Source organism: Seriola aureovittata, chromosome 9 (assembly GCF_021018895.1).
Source record: "Seriola aureovittata isolate HTS-2021-v1 ecotype China chromosome 9, ASM2101889v1, whole genome shotgun sequence".
Taxonomy (NCBI): domain Eukaryota; kingdom Metazoa; phylum Chordata; class Actinopteri; order Carangiformes; family Carangidae; genus Seriola; species Seriola aureovittata.
In genome coordinates this window covers 5946764-5965735 of record NC_079372.1, presented here as the reverse complement: position 1 = coordinate 5965735, position 18972 = coordinate 5946764, and the positions used below count along the sequence as shown (strand labels likewise).

The 18972-nt window shown below is 40.5% G+C and overlaps 1 protein-coding gene across 3 annotated transcripts in view; it reads left to right on the top strand.

The window, feature by feature from the left end:
- The first annotated feature begins 6186 nt into the window (after positions 1 to 6186).
- Positions 6187 to 18972, top strand: part of lrp1ab (low density lipoprotein receptor-related protein 1Ab) — an 88175-nt gene continuing 75389 nt past the window's right edge. For 2 of the 3 annotated variants that reach the window (XM_056384554.1, XM_056384553.1), the window contains exon 1: positions 6189 to 6946. In XM_056384554.1, coding sequence (XP_056240529.1) covers positions 6874 to 6946 — 73 coding nt within the window. In that variant the 5' untranslated portion in view covers positions 6189 to 6873. Of the gene's footprint in view, positions 6947 to 18972 lie in introns of all 3 variants that reach the window. The other variant, XM_056384555.1, reaches the window with a different exon arrangement.

Below are 18972 nucleotides of genomic sequence, written 5' to 3'. Positions count from 1 at the left end.
TCAGCCAGGGAGCAGCGGTAGTGATTGGAGTCGCTCTTCCCAGCACTCACTCTATACACTGGCGTTATGCTTATGTGCTATATCTGACTGTATCTCAGGGGTTCAAGCCCAGGATCCCACACAGCTATTCTCTGCTCACTGACAGCACATGCGATGTATACCTAAATATATCTTTGCAATAACTTCCACCAATACCAGTGTTCATCCAAATAACCCTGCAGGATTTAGGATTTGGTGAAGAAACACAGAACTGTTTGTGGGGTTTCCTGGTCCAGGCTCTTAAAAACTGATTTCAATATTTTATATACAAGGTGCAAATTGTGATTTTAAGACTTTGAGCAAAAGCAAGGACTTTGCCTCTTGAATCCCACGTGCTAGTCTTTCAGTCAATCTTTTTAGCAGCTGGTTTCAGTGTAGTTCAGGTCAAGAGACAATAATGCACCAGAAGTGCGAAGGAATAGCCCACTATATTTCCTGAGTAGGAAGTACACATGACTCACCATGACCTGGAATAACTTTTAGCTTTATAAATGTGAAAAAAAAGTCCTGAACCCTGTTCTGAGGCAGTGAAGGAGAAGTTACCGAAATCTGAAGGCAGCCAAAAACATCTGAAACGTGTTTGTAGTAGCAAAATTTTGTTTTAAAAGCAGTATAGATGCAGCACAGTGTTTATTTCCTAGTTGTGAAACAATAAACTATTCTAATGAAGAGTTCAGTAAAACTATTGTGGTTATAAAGGATAATTCAGGGTATTTTTAGCCAGTCCCTTATTTTCTCAGTGTTTGCCATTGTTTCATTAAAACTTAAAGCTTCGCTGCTGTGTTGAAGTGTTGTGTTGTAGTTCCAAGTCTTTTGGAGCAAATGTTTTAAAGCATGCACAAAAATACACACAAGTTCAGCTCCAACATTTGATGATACTCCATCCAGTGTGAGCTAATGTCATCCACAAGCTGATTTAAGTCAAGAGGTGGAGGGAGGCAGCTAAAACAAAATCTAACCTGTGTCTCTAAAAGGACTAAGGCTCACCCCTGTCATCTGATAACAACATGAAAAATAAGACTAATGATTTTCCAAGTGTCACATCCTCATCTTATAATCTGGACCAATTTTGTTAATTGTGACCTCAGTTAATAGCAACATTTGTATTTTGCAGACGAAACAAAGCAAGGGATGTATAACAATCTGGTTATTCTCCTTTATATTTTGACCCTTTTGTCAAACTAAGCAGATGTATCCCCTAAAGGTGAAAAAGCTTTGAAACAGTATATATACCATCACGGTGCACTAAACAAAGGGCAGTTATCCATAGTTAACAGTTGTTTAAGGCTGGATAACCAATAAACCAGCCCTCTGCTGCCTTTAGATAAAGAATACATTCAAAACAATACTATTGGACATTAAAAACATGGACAAAATAAGGAAAGAGCTTAAAGTGTTCTACACGCTTTATGTACTGTAGCTGTGTGAGCACAGATGAGTCCATCAGTACATTGAAGTTGGTCTGATGTTATTGCAATGTAATAATCGGGAAACCATGGTGTTCTCTCTTTGCTGTGCTAATGTCTATGACATTCAGAGACAATGGTGAAATTAAATGTATTACGTTCCACTACTTTTGCAATAAACCAATAGTATACATCAGACATAGTTGCAAGAGATGTAAGTTATACTGTATGAAGATACTGTGTTGTTCAAACCTCACAGTAATACCCACCTGAAAATATACCTGATATTTGCCATGGTGGGATGTAGCTGGAGCTATAATACTAATTTCCATTTTTCCATGTTTCTGGATCTGACCCTAATTTGAAAACAACTCTTGATAAATAAGATAACTGCATATATTACTTCACATCCCTCTGTCTTTTCATGCTTTTAGATGCCTCTCTCCATATGAATAAAAAAGTGTTTGTATCAACAGAAGTTGCTTGGCAACTAAATCCCCTGACCCTTTTGTCTTGTCTTGCGTACCCTGACTGATTAACCCTCAAGTGTGTAGAAAACATATGCAATTGTTCACTCAGCCATACAGTGTGCTTCTTTTTCTAGCCATAGCATTTGCAAAATGCATCTACATCTGCGAAACTCAGTCTCACAGAAAGACAGAGGACAGGCCTATATACTTGTGTTGATCTACATGCACAAGGGATTTCATCCTGATTTCATCATGACGGTCTAGTCAGACAGATGGGAGAGGCTCAGCTGAATTCATAATCTCTCCCTCTCTCTCCCACACACACATGCACACAATGTCAAAACTTGAAGCATTGGTTGCATTCGCATAAAAATAACATTATTCTGTTTTTCCATCATTCTCTCCGGTTAGATATTGATGCTTTTTCGACTGGACCCTTTCAGACCACAATTAGGTCACCCAGTGTCGTTCACTCCCCCTGTTTCGATCTATGCAATGTTTTGATATGCGTGTGCAAGTGTTCAGCCAGATGGGCTGCGAGTTCCACGGAGCTCAAGGACAGTTTGGGGAGTGACTCAATCAGCAGAGGGCCCGAGCCAGCCAGCACGTACTGTGAATTCACCGATAATGGGAATAGTGGGGGCTGTTGGGAGCTGTGGGTTCTTGGATAGGGTTTCTTCCACCAACAGATATGAAAAAAAAAAGATGTGATTGTAACTGTATACTACAATAGAATTTTGTTTATCAAGCAGTTTAATCTAGAATAATATGAAATATGTTTCCTGGCAGAACAACCAAAAAGTTACATAAAGTAACACCTGCATATCTACAAATCCAAGATTCATTTGAAAAATGTCATGGTGAACTTTGTGTTGGACTGGGGCTCTTGCTCTTGTGGGGGGAGGGTTGCAGATGGGGGAGAAGTTAGGTGGGGTTGGGGGGTTGGGGGGGGGGGGGGGGGGGCACAGGCTGCTGGTGCATGCTCCGCATTCCTCAGGTGTTGTCAGCATAGCTTGCTCAGTAATTACCTCTCTGTGAAAAACATGCACAAAGCCACACTTTACCAGCAAACCGAAGGGCAGCACCCGCAAAAAGGTGTCAGGGGAGATGTCAGAGACAGATGGGCGTATGTTTATATTTACATGAAGGCATAATATGAACTGGTTAATGGCAATTTTTTTTAATGAGTGCACCAGAGTAAGATCTTTTGAAACATTACTTGCCTGGTGTACTGCATACATGTAGTACAGCTACAGATGCAGATTGTGACTGTGTGAGGGAGCCAGCAACTTGATTTATGCAGCAATCCATCTTCTCTCAAGGATACGGGCAGGTTGGGTAATGATCGTAGCCAAGCAGACCTTGGCATGTGGATCTAGTGGTGTGATACAGATGCACAGTTGCAAAGACAGTGGTTAGCCTTCACACACACATACTGATTTTTCCTTTTTCTTTTTTTTTTTTTAATTTTGCAGACAGGTTGTAGGTTGTTGTGGTCCTCCCTCTGCATTCTGCTTTTCATTGTTTCTTTCAGATGTCATCACTTTAATCACTGACACTACTGTCAAAGAAGAAGCAGGTTCTCCCTGCCTGGGAATGCTTCTCTCTCACTTTCCTCTCCTTCCTTTGCCCCCGCTCTGTCTCCTTGGCAGGCTTGCTAAAAGCTGAGGGATTGTGTGCAGATGTGCCTGGAGAGAGGCCAGCCCCTCTGCCCTGGGAGAACATGTGGTCTGGGAGTGTTTACGCTGGCACTCTTTCAAGCTGTCTCCCACACAGCATGCTGGCGTCTGTCTCTGCTGGATGACAATGCTCAACCCTCCTCCCACAAAGGGGGCATTCTCAGGTTGAGGTGACACCAGCAATCATGTTGATTCGCTGTGTTGACAAACAGGAGAGACAGCAATGTAGGTAAAAAGTAGACACATTTGCGAACATTAACAAATTGTGTTTTCCAGTGAACTTGAAAAGGATCTTTATTGAAATACTTGGAGCGTATAGATTAGTTACGGGGGGGACGGGGACATTTAAAATGCTTCTATTCTAACTATTTCCCCCTAACTTTTGCATTTATATTTTGTTTTCACTCTCAGAGTGAAAATATGCTTGGATTCAACAGATATCCAGACACTTGAGGCATGTTTTTCACAGATTCTCCGCATACTTCACATTCTCCCCTGTGATTCAGGTTCTGGGTAAACATCTGTAAGCTGAAACCCCCTGAAAGGCACGTTTATCCTTAACACCAATGGCAGTACAGTTACTGTCAGTTTGTGTAGTGTGAATTACACACCTGTTGTTTTCGTATCTAAGATTACATGCCAGTGGGAAAAGAATACAAACACTGCATATCACCATAGATTTGCAGGAGGAGTCATTAAGAGCATTTCAGTTACCAAATGGCTGCGGTTCGGAGCAAAGATCCTCTCATGCTCTGTTTTCAACCAAATCACTCTTTGATCAGAGCTTTCTCAGAGGGTGTGCCATGTAAAATTTACAAAATATTTTAGGAAAATGTCGGGTTCATTTTGTCATGTTAGTAAAATGAGTTACAGGTTGCATGTCTCTCTTCAATGTAAGTATTCAGTGCCCCCTGCAGGTTCAGATGGTTTATGGGAATACACAGTCATATGTTCACAACTCTGAAGAACAGTTAAACAAAGATTAATGTTGTTTCTTCAAAGCTATAAATACATCATTCACTCTGCACTTGCTGTGTGGAAGATATTTTGATAAGGCAATTATTGGCAAATCCTTAATTTTGATTGAAGATGCCTAATTCTGTTAATATTTACTTCATTGAGTCCATCTACAGTGTGTATTCCTGCAAGGGCTGATTTGCTTTGTTAACTTTTCTATATTTGATGTCACTTAGTGTTTTATACCAAGGTCGGGTTATGTATATGGATAATTTGTCTTATACTCAAAGTTGTGCATACTGCTTTTATATGATAAATCTTTAGAAACCTTAAAGTCGCTCTAGATTATTGAAAATGTTTTTGGTCTTATTGTTAACTAAAATAATTATTAATGTAAAGGGCTGGGGGATATACTGTAGATGACAGTCCAGATTGATTTAGATCTTTGTTTTTGTCCGCAGCTTTGGCAACCAGTCATATAAGTACTTGCTATAAAATACAATAACATATTCCTTTTGTGATGAATTACCTTCTCTTGAAACTGGGGAAACAATTGTACATGTTCAGATATCCAAAAACATGGAGCCATATCCATTACATTACAATCATACCGATTTTTAATTTCCATGTACCACTAGGGGGCGTGCTTTAGTGAAGAACACGGAGGTTGAAGGGCCTCCACAAGCTAAACATACACCTCTCATTGTCTCACTGCATTCTTATCCATTTTGACTTGGGAGGAACTAGGTGCAATCTCTGAGTGTGAAAGTGTGAGTAAAAACAAAGCCAATGAGATTACACCATTTAGTTTAGAGTTTATAGACTAGAATCTATTTTAGGCCTCTATTAGACACTGCTTGCATGTTATCTTGAAAAGATTTGTATAATATTTTTTTACTGACAACTTCTCATTTAGAAGTTGGAAATATATAAATATCGTAGATTTTAACAAAAAACATTAAGTCTGAAAAAAACTGTTCATGGCAGGAAAAATTCTTAGAAGCAGGAATTATATTTAGCAGCTGTGAACAAGGCTGGATTAGGCCCAACCGAAATAACTGCTTTAGTTTATATTGTGCTCATTTGTTATCATTTGTTTAAAAGGTTGGGCTTTCTCAAATTGCTTCCAAACCCTTGGCTAAGTTTAGATTTTTCCATCATAGAAGTACTGAAAGAATGCAAACCACAATTATTTTCATCATCAGTACATCTGACAATTATTTTCATCAATAATCGATTGATTATTTAGTATAGGCTACGAAATGTCAGAAAATAGTGAAAATGCACATCATTGGTTCCTTACTAACAGTCAAAAGGTCCAACATTTGGGGTTATTGTGTTTATTGCATAATTTTGGTCATAAAAACCAAGAAACTAGCAAATATACACATTTCAGAAGCTGGTATCAGTGACTTTCTGGAATTTAAGCTTAAAAAAAATGACTGTTGCCAGTTAAATTTCTACCAGTCGAATAATCAGTTAATCAACTGATTCCAGCTCGAGAGTACTGGCTGGTTTCTGGGAGATAACTGCCATGTACAGTGGGGGTCAACAGGGACCCGGCTAAAAAAAAAAAAAAAAAAAAAAAATCAACAATGTTGAGCCAACATGGCTGACCGCAGAGCGCCAGTTGCAGTCGCCGCCTCTCTCTCCCACCTCCACGGTTGATGAAAAAGAGCATGAAATAGGAGAAAAGGAGGTGTGTTGGAGCATGCGCAGACCGTGCTCGCCGCTCAGTTATCCCATTTTCGTGGAGTCGAGCGTTACGTCACGGGCTCGTCCACAGTGCTGGAGCTTGAGAGATTCACCATCCACTCATGCAGTCACAAGCACAGGGAGACGGTGGCGCTCCGAGCTAAAAAAAAAAAAAAAAACAACAAACAAAACGCTTTTACTTTTTTAATCTTTTCTTTTTTAGTTTGGCACCACGGAATGAGCTGAGCGGAGCCGGCGGCTGCAGGGCTGTACGAGTGGACGACTCTGGTGGCATGGTGTGCTGAAACAGAGACCCCAGCAAGCACAGAGAGACAGAGGTTGCACTGTGCATCATGTTTGAATGCCGATAATCAATTAGAAATATACATGACTGTGCTGCTGCATTGCCTATAGCCTCGCCGGGCTGTAGCAAGTCGCCTTTTATTGAAGAAGCCCGTCTGAAGCGGCCACCGTGCGGGGCTGAGGGTGCAACTGAACGGACAATCGCACCCGGACCATTGAGGGGGTTCGGATGAGGTGGTTGATCGGGTTGTTCGGTTTGAGAAATCCAGCCAACTTTTCCTCTATTCCTTTCTAACAGCAGTGCCATCGGGCATTGCTCAGGAGATGGCGATGAGGTTGTTCTACTTGGGATTTATACTCTACTTGGAGATCGTATCTCCTAACGGTGCAACCGTAGGTAAGAAGCCTGTTGTGTTATCTCGCATTGTGATACTCGAGAAAGCATGACCACTTTTCTTTTTTCCTCCAAAGCATCTCTGCACAGGCCTATGTGTTCACCAGAGTTGGAGCCAACACCGCAAATAGGTTGTCTTCATAATCAGACTGTGTGCCACAGCAGTCTCCTCAGAGGGGGAGATCGATCATTAGGAAAGCCTTTAATCACAGAAAGTACCGCACAAATAAGCAGTGGCCTAAAATCTGTCTGCGTCTTTTAGCAGAGCTCCTGTGTGAGCAGACGGAATGGGCCTGTCTGCCTGCGAGGATGGCAGACACTGAGGTTATTCACAGTTGGAGTATTCAGCAGGTAAAAGGCTATCGCAAACACTTGCTTGAGCGACCCATTTCCACAGAACGACATCATTTCTGACTGACTGACTGCGACAAAATGGCTATATCCTCCCCTCTCCGTTTCCCAAGAAAAATACAATTCCTCATGTTCCTCCGTATGGCGACAGCTGATCGCCACCATTCAGACCAAAACGTGCTGCTTTAAAAAAAAAAAAAAAAAAAAAGAAAAAAAAAAATTCCTAGAATCAGAGCAGCCTGAGTTTCCCATCAAACCTGTGGCAGCCATCGGCCAGATCAGTTTTCATGTTTGTTTCCAGTCAGGCTACTTGGTGCATATGAAAACAACAGTTGTGTTTGCTTGTTAAGGTGTAATCTTAATGGCGCGGCTTGTCCCGCTGCCTGAGAAACCACAGTTTATTAGTGACAGCCAGGTACAGTCTGATAGTGAAATGAATAGTCGTGCAGTTATCCTCTTAACGTCCCCGGAGCTCCTTAATACTCCCGAATCCCTGATAGTAATAATGAGATACTAAATGCACCATTGCTCTTGTGACAATGCATTGCAGACCTGTTGAGCTAACAGCTTGCTTTTTTCTTTCTTGAGCTCTTGAAGGGAAACATGAAGGTACAAAATAGCACATATCATATTCAGGAGTCTATTTGAAGTCATCCATAATATTTTGTGGCTGTAAAACAGTGTTAAAAGAAGTCTCTAGTACTGAAGTCCTCTGTCCCATCCAGGTCTGATCTGACAGCCTTGTATATGGAAAAATATTTGTAATATCAGTCTGACAGTTTATTTCACTCGTTTAGTCTGTGTTTACTTTGATGTGGTAACACATTAAACCCTTAACTTTGCCACTAAAGCCAGCTACTGCTACTGCGCTTCTCTGCTTTGGAAGATCTTATGTAAGATTCATTAGGTTTTGATGGAAGCTGAAAGCTATAGCTAATGTTACAGGAGTCTGTAAGCTCCTCCCTCCTCTTCCATCAGTATGTAACATCTGGACACAGGGAGACCATTAATCCAACTTAGATGTGATTTAAAGGGGGGGGCTGAATAGCTTGGGTTGAAGGCGGGTGAAGTGAAATAAACTTCAACAATCAGTCTTGGATGCTCTCTGAAACAGACACATAGTTACATCACAGGGAGTCGGGGATGGAAATGTGGATGGATGATATGTGTGTTGTGTCATTATTAACATTTGATTTATCGGCCTCCCTCTGGAGCAGTGTTGGTCCAAAAGGGTAGAAAGTGAGAGGATACAAACCCTAAGGCCAGCCACTTGGACTGGATTTGTCTGGATCACCACTGGGCCACAGCATGAATTTATGAATGGGAAAGGATCAGTGACAGGAGGGTCAGAAGGCCATAGTTAACAGTTAAACATTGGACAGACCTCTTTGTTTGTTATTGATCTTTGATGTTGACCAGAGTTTATTATTGTGGCACTTAAGGCGTCATCCTTTTAGACTGACAGAATCCAGTGTAGTGCTACATAGTACTTAAAGCCTTGTCCTAATTAGTCCTAATTAATCCATGGTTTTATGAGGGGATATGACGAAACGTGACTACAGTTTGAATTGATGATTGTTGACATTTGTGATAAAATTAACAATTATTTTAATCAGTGATTGATCAGCAGACCATTTTGGCAGTTACTTCATTAATTGTTTGGTGTACAAAATGCAAAAAGAAAAAAGAAAAGATCAACCAAACAATTAATCAACGGAAAGAATTGTTTTTCAGTATTGATTGATTCGTAGCTTCGAATTAAATTTTGCATATCATGCAGCAAAACAGCAGTATGTTGAAGTGAACCCCTTCATATTCACTTACTGTTTGGAATGATATCATCAATATGTCCGGGCTGGATAACGTTGTGACTGCTGAGCTTTACGTACAGGATCTCAACCACCTTTAGAGCCAGACGCATTCTGTTGGTGAAAAGTGTAAATGTGGGTCAGAGGCTAAAGAGGTTGAATTCCTGAGGAGCCTACACTCTGTTTGCCTGACCTTTTTATTGGGACCAGGCTATACCTTTTCCTCAGAAATGTCACTGGAAACATCTGCTGGAAAAATTCAGCATCCTTCATACAAATTCAACAGATAATAGAGCTTCGGATTGCTCTCTGCAGCTCTTCCAAGTGGAGGTCACTGGGGAGTGGTTATTGTAACTCTGTACACCTGAGGCTATCTGTTGACTGCACTCTTATCAGGTAACACAGATAATACCCAGAATCATTCTCTGCCATTTAGAGTCATTTTGCAAAGAAACAGGGTAAAAAAGAAAAAAAAAAAAGCATAAATATTTGGAGTGAAATATAGCCGAGTGTCCAGTTTTGATACATTCTTTGGCTTGGCTTCATGAAGTCTGATGTAAAGCTTATGTGCAGGTGTTTTGCGTTTAGGTCTGAACCTAGTGAAAATATTTGTGAAATGATAATAGCAGACAGTGGGATTTTTTAACCGTAGCTGCAGAAAAGATCCCCCTTTTTTCTCCCTCTACTTCCTGCACTGCATTGCAATCAACTGTGACTAGAAGGTAAAAGCAGATTAACATAAATGTCTTCAGTGTTGTTCCCTACATATCGAAGGCGTGAGAGCGCAGATGAAAGAGTGTTTGTTGACTGTGAATAGCAGGGGTGTACTGTAATTGGTGTTTTCTGCGAGCTACATCACTGTTTACCCTGTTTAGCTCCTAAGACCCAAAAAAGGAACAGAGCGGGAGGCTTCTTTCACAAAATAGGGAGTGTGGGTGTGTGTTAATGCAGCTCTGCAAGATTCATTGGGTTTTTGTAGGTGATTAAATCAGGCCATGTCTATGCATTTCTGCTTTCCTTTCCTGTCATTAATATAATGTTGTCTCTAAGAAGTTCTTTTCTTTATGTAAGATACCACACATGAACAAAGCACATTTTAGTTACGGACATGAGAAATAGGTCTGTTTTTCTATGCACTTCATAAAGAGAGTACACAGACTTGTTCAAATGTTACAAGGGGTTGCAATGTTTGCCTGACACCTTTCACAGCTGTGAGAATACTGGCTTTACCCACTCACGCTCATGTATGCCTCAGAAGTTGCAGATGTTGCTGGCTTTGCGCTTGACTGGAGAATCGATTTGATCGCAGGCACCCTTGGTTGCTTTCACACCTGGTCAGAGTGGAGGATCTGATATATGGAAATAAGATTCCAATTTCATGGACTGCTGCGAAGTGTCAACGCTGTTTACTTTCATCAGTCAGCCATGGCTTTCAGTCATTAGATGGTGGTTGTACATATACCAAACATTTAGGCTTTCTGTGTCGTGGCAAAGATATTGACACAATTAATTTATTTTTTATGGCACTTCTGTGTGGTGCTTGTCTGATATACCACTGCTGGTATGTCAGCGTGATATGACGATACCGTGAGATGATATACATTTGTCAGAGATTTTGCCATACTGAGTATTCTGCGGTATCTGCACCGCTGTCAAACTACTTTATGGGAATATTGGATTTTTATATGATAAAGCAATATAAAATAATTTCTACTCTGATACTCTGATCCACCCCTAACAGCTAGTAATCAAAATAATCCACCTGATGGCGTAAATACCTCACCATTTTGATCTACTGTGCTGTAACTTCACTACATTTAATCTGGTAATTTGCACCCTCATCAACAAGTAGTCCGTCAGATTACTTCAGCACAGCAGCTCAAACCGATGAAGAGATATGGGCTCTTATATAACCAGTTGATATAACTGACCATCTGCCAGAGCAATATACGTGTGTGTATATATATATATATATATATATATATATATGTAGGAGGTAGCATGTCCTTCAGTAACTCTCCACTTACAAAATGCACTGCAAATGCATGGTGATGACATAAACTGAAAGCATCCTATAAAAGGTTGATGGAACACCACTACGAATGTACAAATGTATGTTACATGAAAAATATTACATACTTAAAACAAAAAGTCCGAGTGTAGCAGCATGGTTATTCAACATATCTACAATACATTCCCTTTGCACTTTAATACATGTCAGTTATATCCGTCACCAGTTTCTGGTGTTTGACTTACTTTAAAGAAAGTACTTGTTAGACCTTTCCTCACTAAAGCATTTGTCATCTCAGTAAGCAGTGTTGCTAAAAGACATTTGCTCATTGATGCTGTCACAGAAAAACAAATGTCAAGACACCGCAGGAAAACATAACTAGTTTCACTTGTTTGGAGCGAGCTCTCTCGAGCTTCATGTGTTTGTATTTTTTAACATAAAACTATTTGCCTTTTTTAGTTAGTATAGTTTAGTTTGTATTTCCTTGTCTGATAACGTTATCAACTTAAAACTCGACTGCATGTGACCAGCAACCAGTTGGATGGTCCTCAACAATAGTTTCAAGATTGTAGGGTGTGTGCAAGTCTTTGACTTTAGCTGTACTTGCCAAAGTCTACAGCTTCATGTAAAAGTAAACTAAGCAGCAAAAAGCTGTGTTATTCTGTTCTTTTGTAGGACAATCATTCTTTGCGCACTCTAATTTACTAAATTTACTAGAAAAAAAAATTGCCTACAGGAGAGTTAAATCATCCGTGCTGGTATTATCGTGCCAGCCCTCATTTTCGGAACGTCTACAGAACGTTCATGACACGTTGAGACCTTTTATGTATCACACAGTCAGGTTTTTAGGATTTCTCACCACTGAACAAAGAGGTCATCTGTAAAGATGTGAAGTGGATGACAGCTCATTTGTGCATTGTTTATGAGTCATTCCTCCAATTATTGAGCCAGGAACATTACTCCCCCCTGCCTCCCTTAGAGTGAATCTAATGAGGGATTCATAGAGATCCACTCACATTAAATCACAGAAACATTTCATCCTTCAGCTGAAATGAGGAGGTAACTGAAGGAATGAGGCAAGCCAGGATTTACAGTCCTCTCAGTTGCAGTGAATGCTTCAATTTATGTGGTCCAGCCTTCATTTTGTGGTTCCCATATTCTGTTTTTGTAACAGCTGAATCTGGGTTGACTTTTCCTCTATGGGTGCGCAGAACTGTGCTATGCAGAGACTACAGCGTGTACGTAGAAGAACTCTCCTTTGGAAGCACCATGAGCCTATTCACATTTATCTCTATCTCCATCAATCACACTCACTCAGTGTTGTGTCTTTTACTGCGTTGCATTTTACTGCTCTGGCCTGTGACATCCTGCAGAGCCTCATCAGGTTACCTCTGAGGTCAAAGCTGCACCCTTTTGTTGTGCGATGACACAAAAACAAGGCTTTCAGGCACAGGAGTAGGTACTAACTCCTTGTATTAGCTCCTTTTTTTTTTGCGGTTTCTGCATGTTGAAGCTCTTTGAAAATGGCTGGTGTGGATTAGAGCTTGAATAGCCTATGGACATTGTGTGTGCATTGTGAGCTGGTTAAAGTGCTCCAGTGCTTTGCTGTGGCTTGACACAAAGCTAAGTGGTTGTTTCCACTCGATGGGCACCATTGAGGAAGTACATTCAGTGGCTTCAGCAGTGGTCAGGGACGGCCTTAGATTAGATAGACACTTTCTCCATTCTTACATATGTTGTGCATAGTGTTCTGCACTGATGTACCACATTTTACATCTAAAGGGCTCTGGTTACAAAAAAGAATCAGTCTTTCATCTGAATAATTAATATAGCACAAAAATTAAGGAATAATGTCTTCCCTCTGAACCCATTCTCTTCCCTGTGGTCCTTGTTTGGTTTTAATTTTACTAATAATGCATGGATTTTTGCTTTGAAATCCCGCTAAACAGAGAAATCACTTCAAACTTGACCTCAGGGGTCTAATTACATGCTGTAGTCTGTTTGGTTTTTTCCCTCACTCCCCGAAACACTCGGGAAGACACGAGTTCCACAATGGAGGACCAGGAAGGGGAGAAGTGGTGGGTGATGAGAAACAGCCCTGGTTTCATTCCCACTCTCTCAATACCACTGCCATTGTGCCCAGCAAGACCATCGAGACCCCCATTTATTTATTCATTCATTCAAGTCATTTCACATTCCCATTCATACTGTTATCTTTTAACAGCATTTAATAGAATCCATGCTCTATTGCTCAGCCTAGAAATTATCCAGGAGGGGATTGGGTCGGTTGAATAGTAAGATGAGCTCAGTGTTGGCGACATGCTTTTGACACAGAAGTAAATTTCATGTGTCATATATTTGTTTGATGAACCAATAGAATTTTTAAAATCAGCATGAAGTCAGTCCTCTCCTACACTTAGCATGTGCACTCGCTGATAGTCCTGTCGCAAACAGAATCTAACAACAAGTACATTTACCTTGTATTAAAAAGCAAAGCTCTTTGGTTTTCTTTCAAATCTAGCTGCTCGTCTGTAACAGATTGTCCTTTTGAGGCTAAGCTGTACACATGAAATCAATTAGAAGGTGCTGGAATGTGCTGCGTTGTTCTGGAGTTGATTTGCAGAGCACGGATGGCCATATTGAGGGAGGCAGATCATGGGGTGAGGGGTGGGGCTGGGGGTTGGTATAGTGTTGAGTCCCAGGTGGTGATGGTCTGGAGGCCTCCATCACTTGGCTGCTGAATTGGTGCCACAGCACTATTTACTCACCATCCCATCCTGTTATGTCCCACAGATTTGGCATCCACCCTTTGTGAACGTTTTTGCTAAGTTTTTGGATTACGTAAAAACAAAACACCACCTTAAATTCCTTCTTGCAGATGAAAGGATGGCCTTAAAAGTAATTTATTCCCTTTACCAGGCATTCAGAAGGGACGATTCTATAAGAGCAAGGCTCTGTGTACGTTTATGCATTTGCTCATTCGCTCTTGTTTAAAGCTTTTGCACAGTGCTTAGGGGCAATTCAGTGTGCACTATTTACACAGTATAGAGCTCCAGTGGCCCTGCATAAGGAAATACAGTGTGTGCTCCATACAAGTGGCTGTATGCTCTAAGTCAAAACATGTCAGCCAGTTGGAGCCTGGGCATCCACATAGCAGGAAGCCATTTCATTTATACATTTGTTCAGTGAATCTTTTAGTGACAACAGTGTGGAGAAGTCAGTTTAACTTCTCTTGCACAGTCATGCCCAGCCCTCTGTTTCTCCCCTCAGAGCACCTAGAATGAGCAGGTGCACTTGTTGAATAATAGCAATTAAAAAATGTATTATATGTCTCAGATTTCTGGAGCGCACTTCATGTCGAACTACATTTGAGCACTTAATAACCAGAAGAAAAGTCAGCCAGTACAACTGCCAGATTTCACACCACAATGAGATAATGTGGAGAGAAAGTAGAATTACATTCACTGACTTCTAATTTTGACCACAAACATCCCAATTTAGCGTCCTAGAATTTATCCTCTTCCAAGTAAGAGCTTAGTGGTTAGTTGAGTGTAGAGAATTAAATAATTGGAGAAACATTAGTGTCTATTGGACAAAATACTCAGGATATTTTCCTCCAGAGTACTGGCCCTCAGGCATTTTTGGGTTTACAGTCAGGGTCCGAATTAGGGGGTGTGGGGGGCGTATGACCCCCTGATTAAGACTTGGACCGCTCAATAGAGGTAAAAACAACAGTTCAGGGGGACTGAAACATGTATATAACCTTCTTACATGTAATTGTGATTACAAAATATTTCCCATATTCATACCTAGAAGAATCTTGTAATACGTTTCAGACACCCCTAAAGTGGACTGTACCATTCCTTAACCTTAACGTTAGCTGAACGTGCCTCTGCCTGCCTCGCTCCTTCAGTGGCTGGCCTTGTAATCTCTGCCCTCGTGCGTCACTGTGGGTAAGAACAGTAGTTAACTATCTAGCTTGTTTAATACACTTTACTTTATTACCGTCATAGTTTTTTAATTAGTTTGTATCAAGTATCTACGGATGGACGCTAACGATAGCTAATTTCTAACGTTAGCTAGCTGATAGCGTGACACTTCATTTCTAGTGTAAGCTTGTCATTTCATTACCTGTATAAAATGTCATACATTATCTCATTTTAGCAAACACTGGTGCTCAGTTATGAGCAGTGAGACAATGGAGGATTAGTTGTTGTAGAGATTTGACATCAATATAGAGTTTATTATTTCATGTTAATAGACTTTGTGTGTATATGGTGGTTTAGTTAGTCCTTTACCTTTTTGATATTAGCTTCTGTTAAACACACATCCTTTGTTTTCACTCATGAATTCAGGTATTTTACCTGGTTTGGTAATTGAATACCATTTATATTTAAAAACAAAAAAAAAAAACGTGTTTTTTATTTGACAACTTTAGTTAATCAAACAAGATAACTGTAAGGACTGTAAGACTTAAGTTCACTGAGGCACTGTAGTGGGATCCCTTTTACCTCAGATAAAAAGTTGACCCCCTGATTGTTATTGTATAATTTGAAGTCTTCTTACAGTTGCCTCAAGGATTTTCCCAGTATTCATGTTTAATGCATTTACTGTAACACTTTACCACTAAGGTATTTTTAATAAAACACATTGAAACACGTTGTAAGTACATCAGAGTGACAGAGATAGGCATTTTGGTTTTTGTGGAAGGCGGATGTTTTAAAAACATGCTCAATTTTCTATTTTTTCTAAACCCACCAAATAAAGATATTTGTACATGGTATAATTTATCTTCAGAAATAGAATCTCTGTTTCCTGTAGACGTTCCAAAGTTCGCAATGGTGTGAAATTCAAAACCCTTGTGGATTTCAACTATGGCTGTGAGAGCTAGTTTTCTCGGTTTACCCTCTAATTAGATGTATTTTTGCTCTAATAGATACCCATAGGATAGTTGTTTTTTTTATCAGGTTATCTGTTTAAAAAAAAAAAAAGGATAGAGGTTTTTTGTGTTTAAGTGTACTGATCTTACTTTTAAGAATCATAAGCAAAAGAAGATGAAGTTATAATTTATTGAAAATGTGATAATCCCCTTGTTTTGTGGTTAGAATATTTTAATGCCGTGGGATTTCCGACCATTTAGTCGCAGCAGTGTGATCGAGTTGCCATTCAGCTGTGGCAGGAAATACTTTAGTTAGGATGGCATTATCAGGAGGGAACTCTGTTGGGAGGCAAACACCAAGGGCTTAAAGGAGTTCCTGTAAGTGGAGTATGTACCTTGATTCAATGGGATTGGTGTTTGCTGTTGGTCCAATCCCAGGACACAAAATAAAGGCCTTCTTCATTCCCTTTTGTAGGCAAAGTGGACTCAAATGGTTCAACATCCCAGCCTGATTTGGCCCCTCCAAAAATTGTCAGCATTTTGGCAGTAACTTTGGGAAAAAAAGCGACTTTGCAGGCTGAATTAACAATTCGCATCTCTGTTTGAGATATTTTAAGTGGGCTTTGAAAGAGGACTGCTGAGGGGGAAGGCTGCCAGTATTTCCCCCAGTTTCTAACCCCTCCTCAGCCACAACCTCCAATTAGGCTCAGAGGTTCTCCCCTCTGTGGTCATTTCATGCTGGTGTGTAAAACGATGATAAAATTAGAACCCACAATGTTTTATTTCCAGTTTTATGCCCACTCACGGGGAACAACTGGCTCAGCCCAGCTGCTTCACACAGGGACCAGAGAGACCGAGGGAATGCCTTCACATAGCAAGGTTTCATTGCATTTACTCATTTCAGCTCAGGGCCCAGGCAGTGCAGCTGTTTGTTTGATTGTTTAGGCAGATTAAATGGCAACATATAAGCGCAGGCAAATCCGGTGTTTTTACCACCATACTAAATGTACCAGGACATTGGTAAGCTGAAAGGAAGCAAAACTAACAAACTGGCCTCAGGCCATGGCTAGCCTCCCTCTCATTCCTCTACCAAGGGGTGGGGTGTGTGCATGTTGTCTAAAGTTATTCAGTCATTGGTTTCTGTCTGTTCATTTACAGCTCTGTTTCTTGGTCTCACCTCAGCCTTATGACATTTAATATGGACTCTGTATTATGGCATCTTACTCTCTTGCGTCACATGAATTTTGTTTTGTAAGCCTTGCCCCTGCCATTGTGTGAAGAGAAGAACGGGTCTATAGCTCTGCATTTTAAAACCCAGTGTTCCCTCTTTCTCTTAATCTCCTCAAATATCAAGGTTTTGTTCATATAATGAGAAAGCTGTGAACCGATCCCTGTAGCCCTTTAGATTCTAATTGTATTTACAAAAACATGACACTCAGACATCTTAGTGTTTGACTTACACATACACTTCACTGTCACATGAAAAAAAGACCAGGCTCTAAAACCCTTAGTCTGACAGTCAAAAGGAACGTGATTGCAATGATACACTAGCCTCATGCTCTCTTGTGATTTCAGTCACATCCCAGCCCCCTTGCGGTGCACCCCCACACACCCCCGACTGCCCGCCCCAAACACCTCTCTGCCTGCCAAGTACGTAGGGAGGCAAGTCATCCAGGGCGAGAGAGGGCTTCGTCCCTGCAGAGAATCACAATGAGACCTTCGGCACTGTCCTTCCCAGGGCATTGCTGCACAACAATACAGTAACAACAGCCTACTGCCTGGTGTGGCCATTGTGGTCTTTTTTTTATTGCATGTTATATTTTTGACCACTAGCATACAAGGAAGCATTTCCCTTGTATATATTTGGAAACCTATTTTAATTTTTCCGTAGAATGGGAGAAAATGTTACTAGGGAACTCAGGCTTTCTGTTTAAATTTGTATTCAAGTTTGACAAGGCTAGTTTAGTTATGGATTATGTCATTAATGAGTCGGAAATATACTCTGACTTTATAAATTGTTGCATATAGTCTAAGTTTTTTAACGTTTTGTTTCATTTAAAGGGTCAGTTCAACCAAATTACAAAAAAAAATGTTCCTATTCTCTCCTATTGATGTGTAGCTATGTGGGGAGTTCTGGTTTTATTCATCCAGTTTTTGAAATATCCATCTGAGATTTCTGCCATACCCCAATAGGTGAATAGAATTCCATTCATGGCCCTTGAACCATTTAAACCTCCTAAAAAATTAAACAGGAATGTGTCTTTCCTGGAAACAATGCTGCTGTCACTCAGAATAATCCAAAGCCCTCACTATGATCAATTTTCATTAGAAATACTTTCTACTGAAAAATGAATAGTGCCCTTAAAAACTGACAAGGAAATAATTTTGTTGTTAGCAGCTCAGTTCAATTTACTGAGGTGAAGGTAGTGATCTCAGAGACAGATGTCTCAAAACCTGGGCATATAAAACCAAAACTATCTCCACAGCTGGATACCACATGAGGTAAGCAAGAAAATATGTTTCTCTTTTGTTATTTGGATCAACCGACCCTTACGGATAAATGTTTACACAAGTGACAAGTTCAGTGTTGACAGACTGATGCAAAGCCGTGTAGGTAGAGCTCCATTTGAGCAGGGCTTTTCTGAGTGTGGCTGAGTTAAAGCATGTCAGCAGTGTCACACTGCTGATGGGTCGTGAGCGTTGCTGCGGTGCTGCTAGCCTGTGGTACACCTCAACAATCTGTGCTGACTTACTGCCCAGAGTTACAGCGCTCTGCACTTTCCCATGGGTCAGACGGAGATTGAATGCCCAGTTATGTCTGTGCCGTGACACATGAAAGAGCCTCTGTGGTGAAAGTTGAAAAACACCTTAAGAGTAATAAAAAAAATAAAAAAAAAAAGGCAGAAAGAAATGAGATATTCGTAAGAAGAGGGGAAACAACAAACAAACCCAGAGCTAAAAGGCACCACTGTTGGTTGTA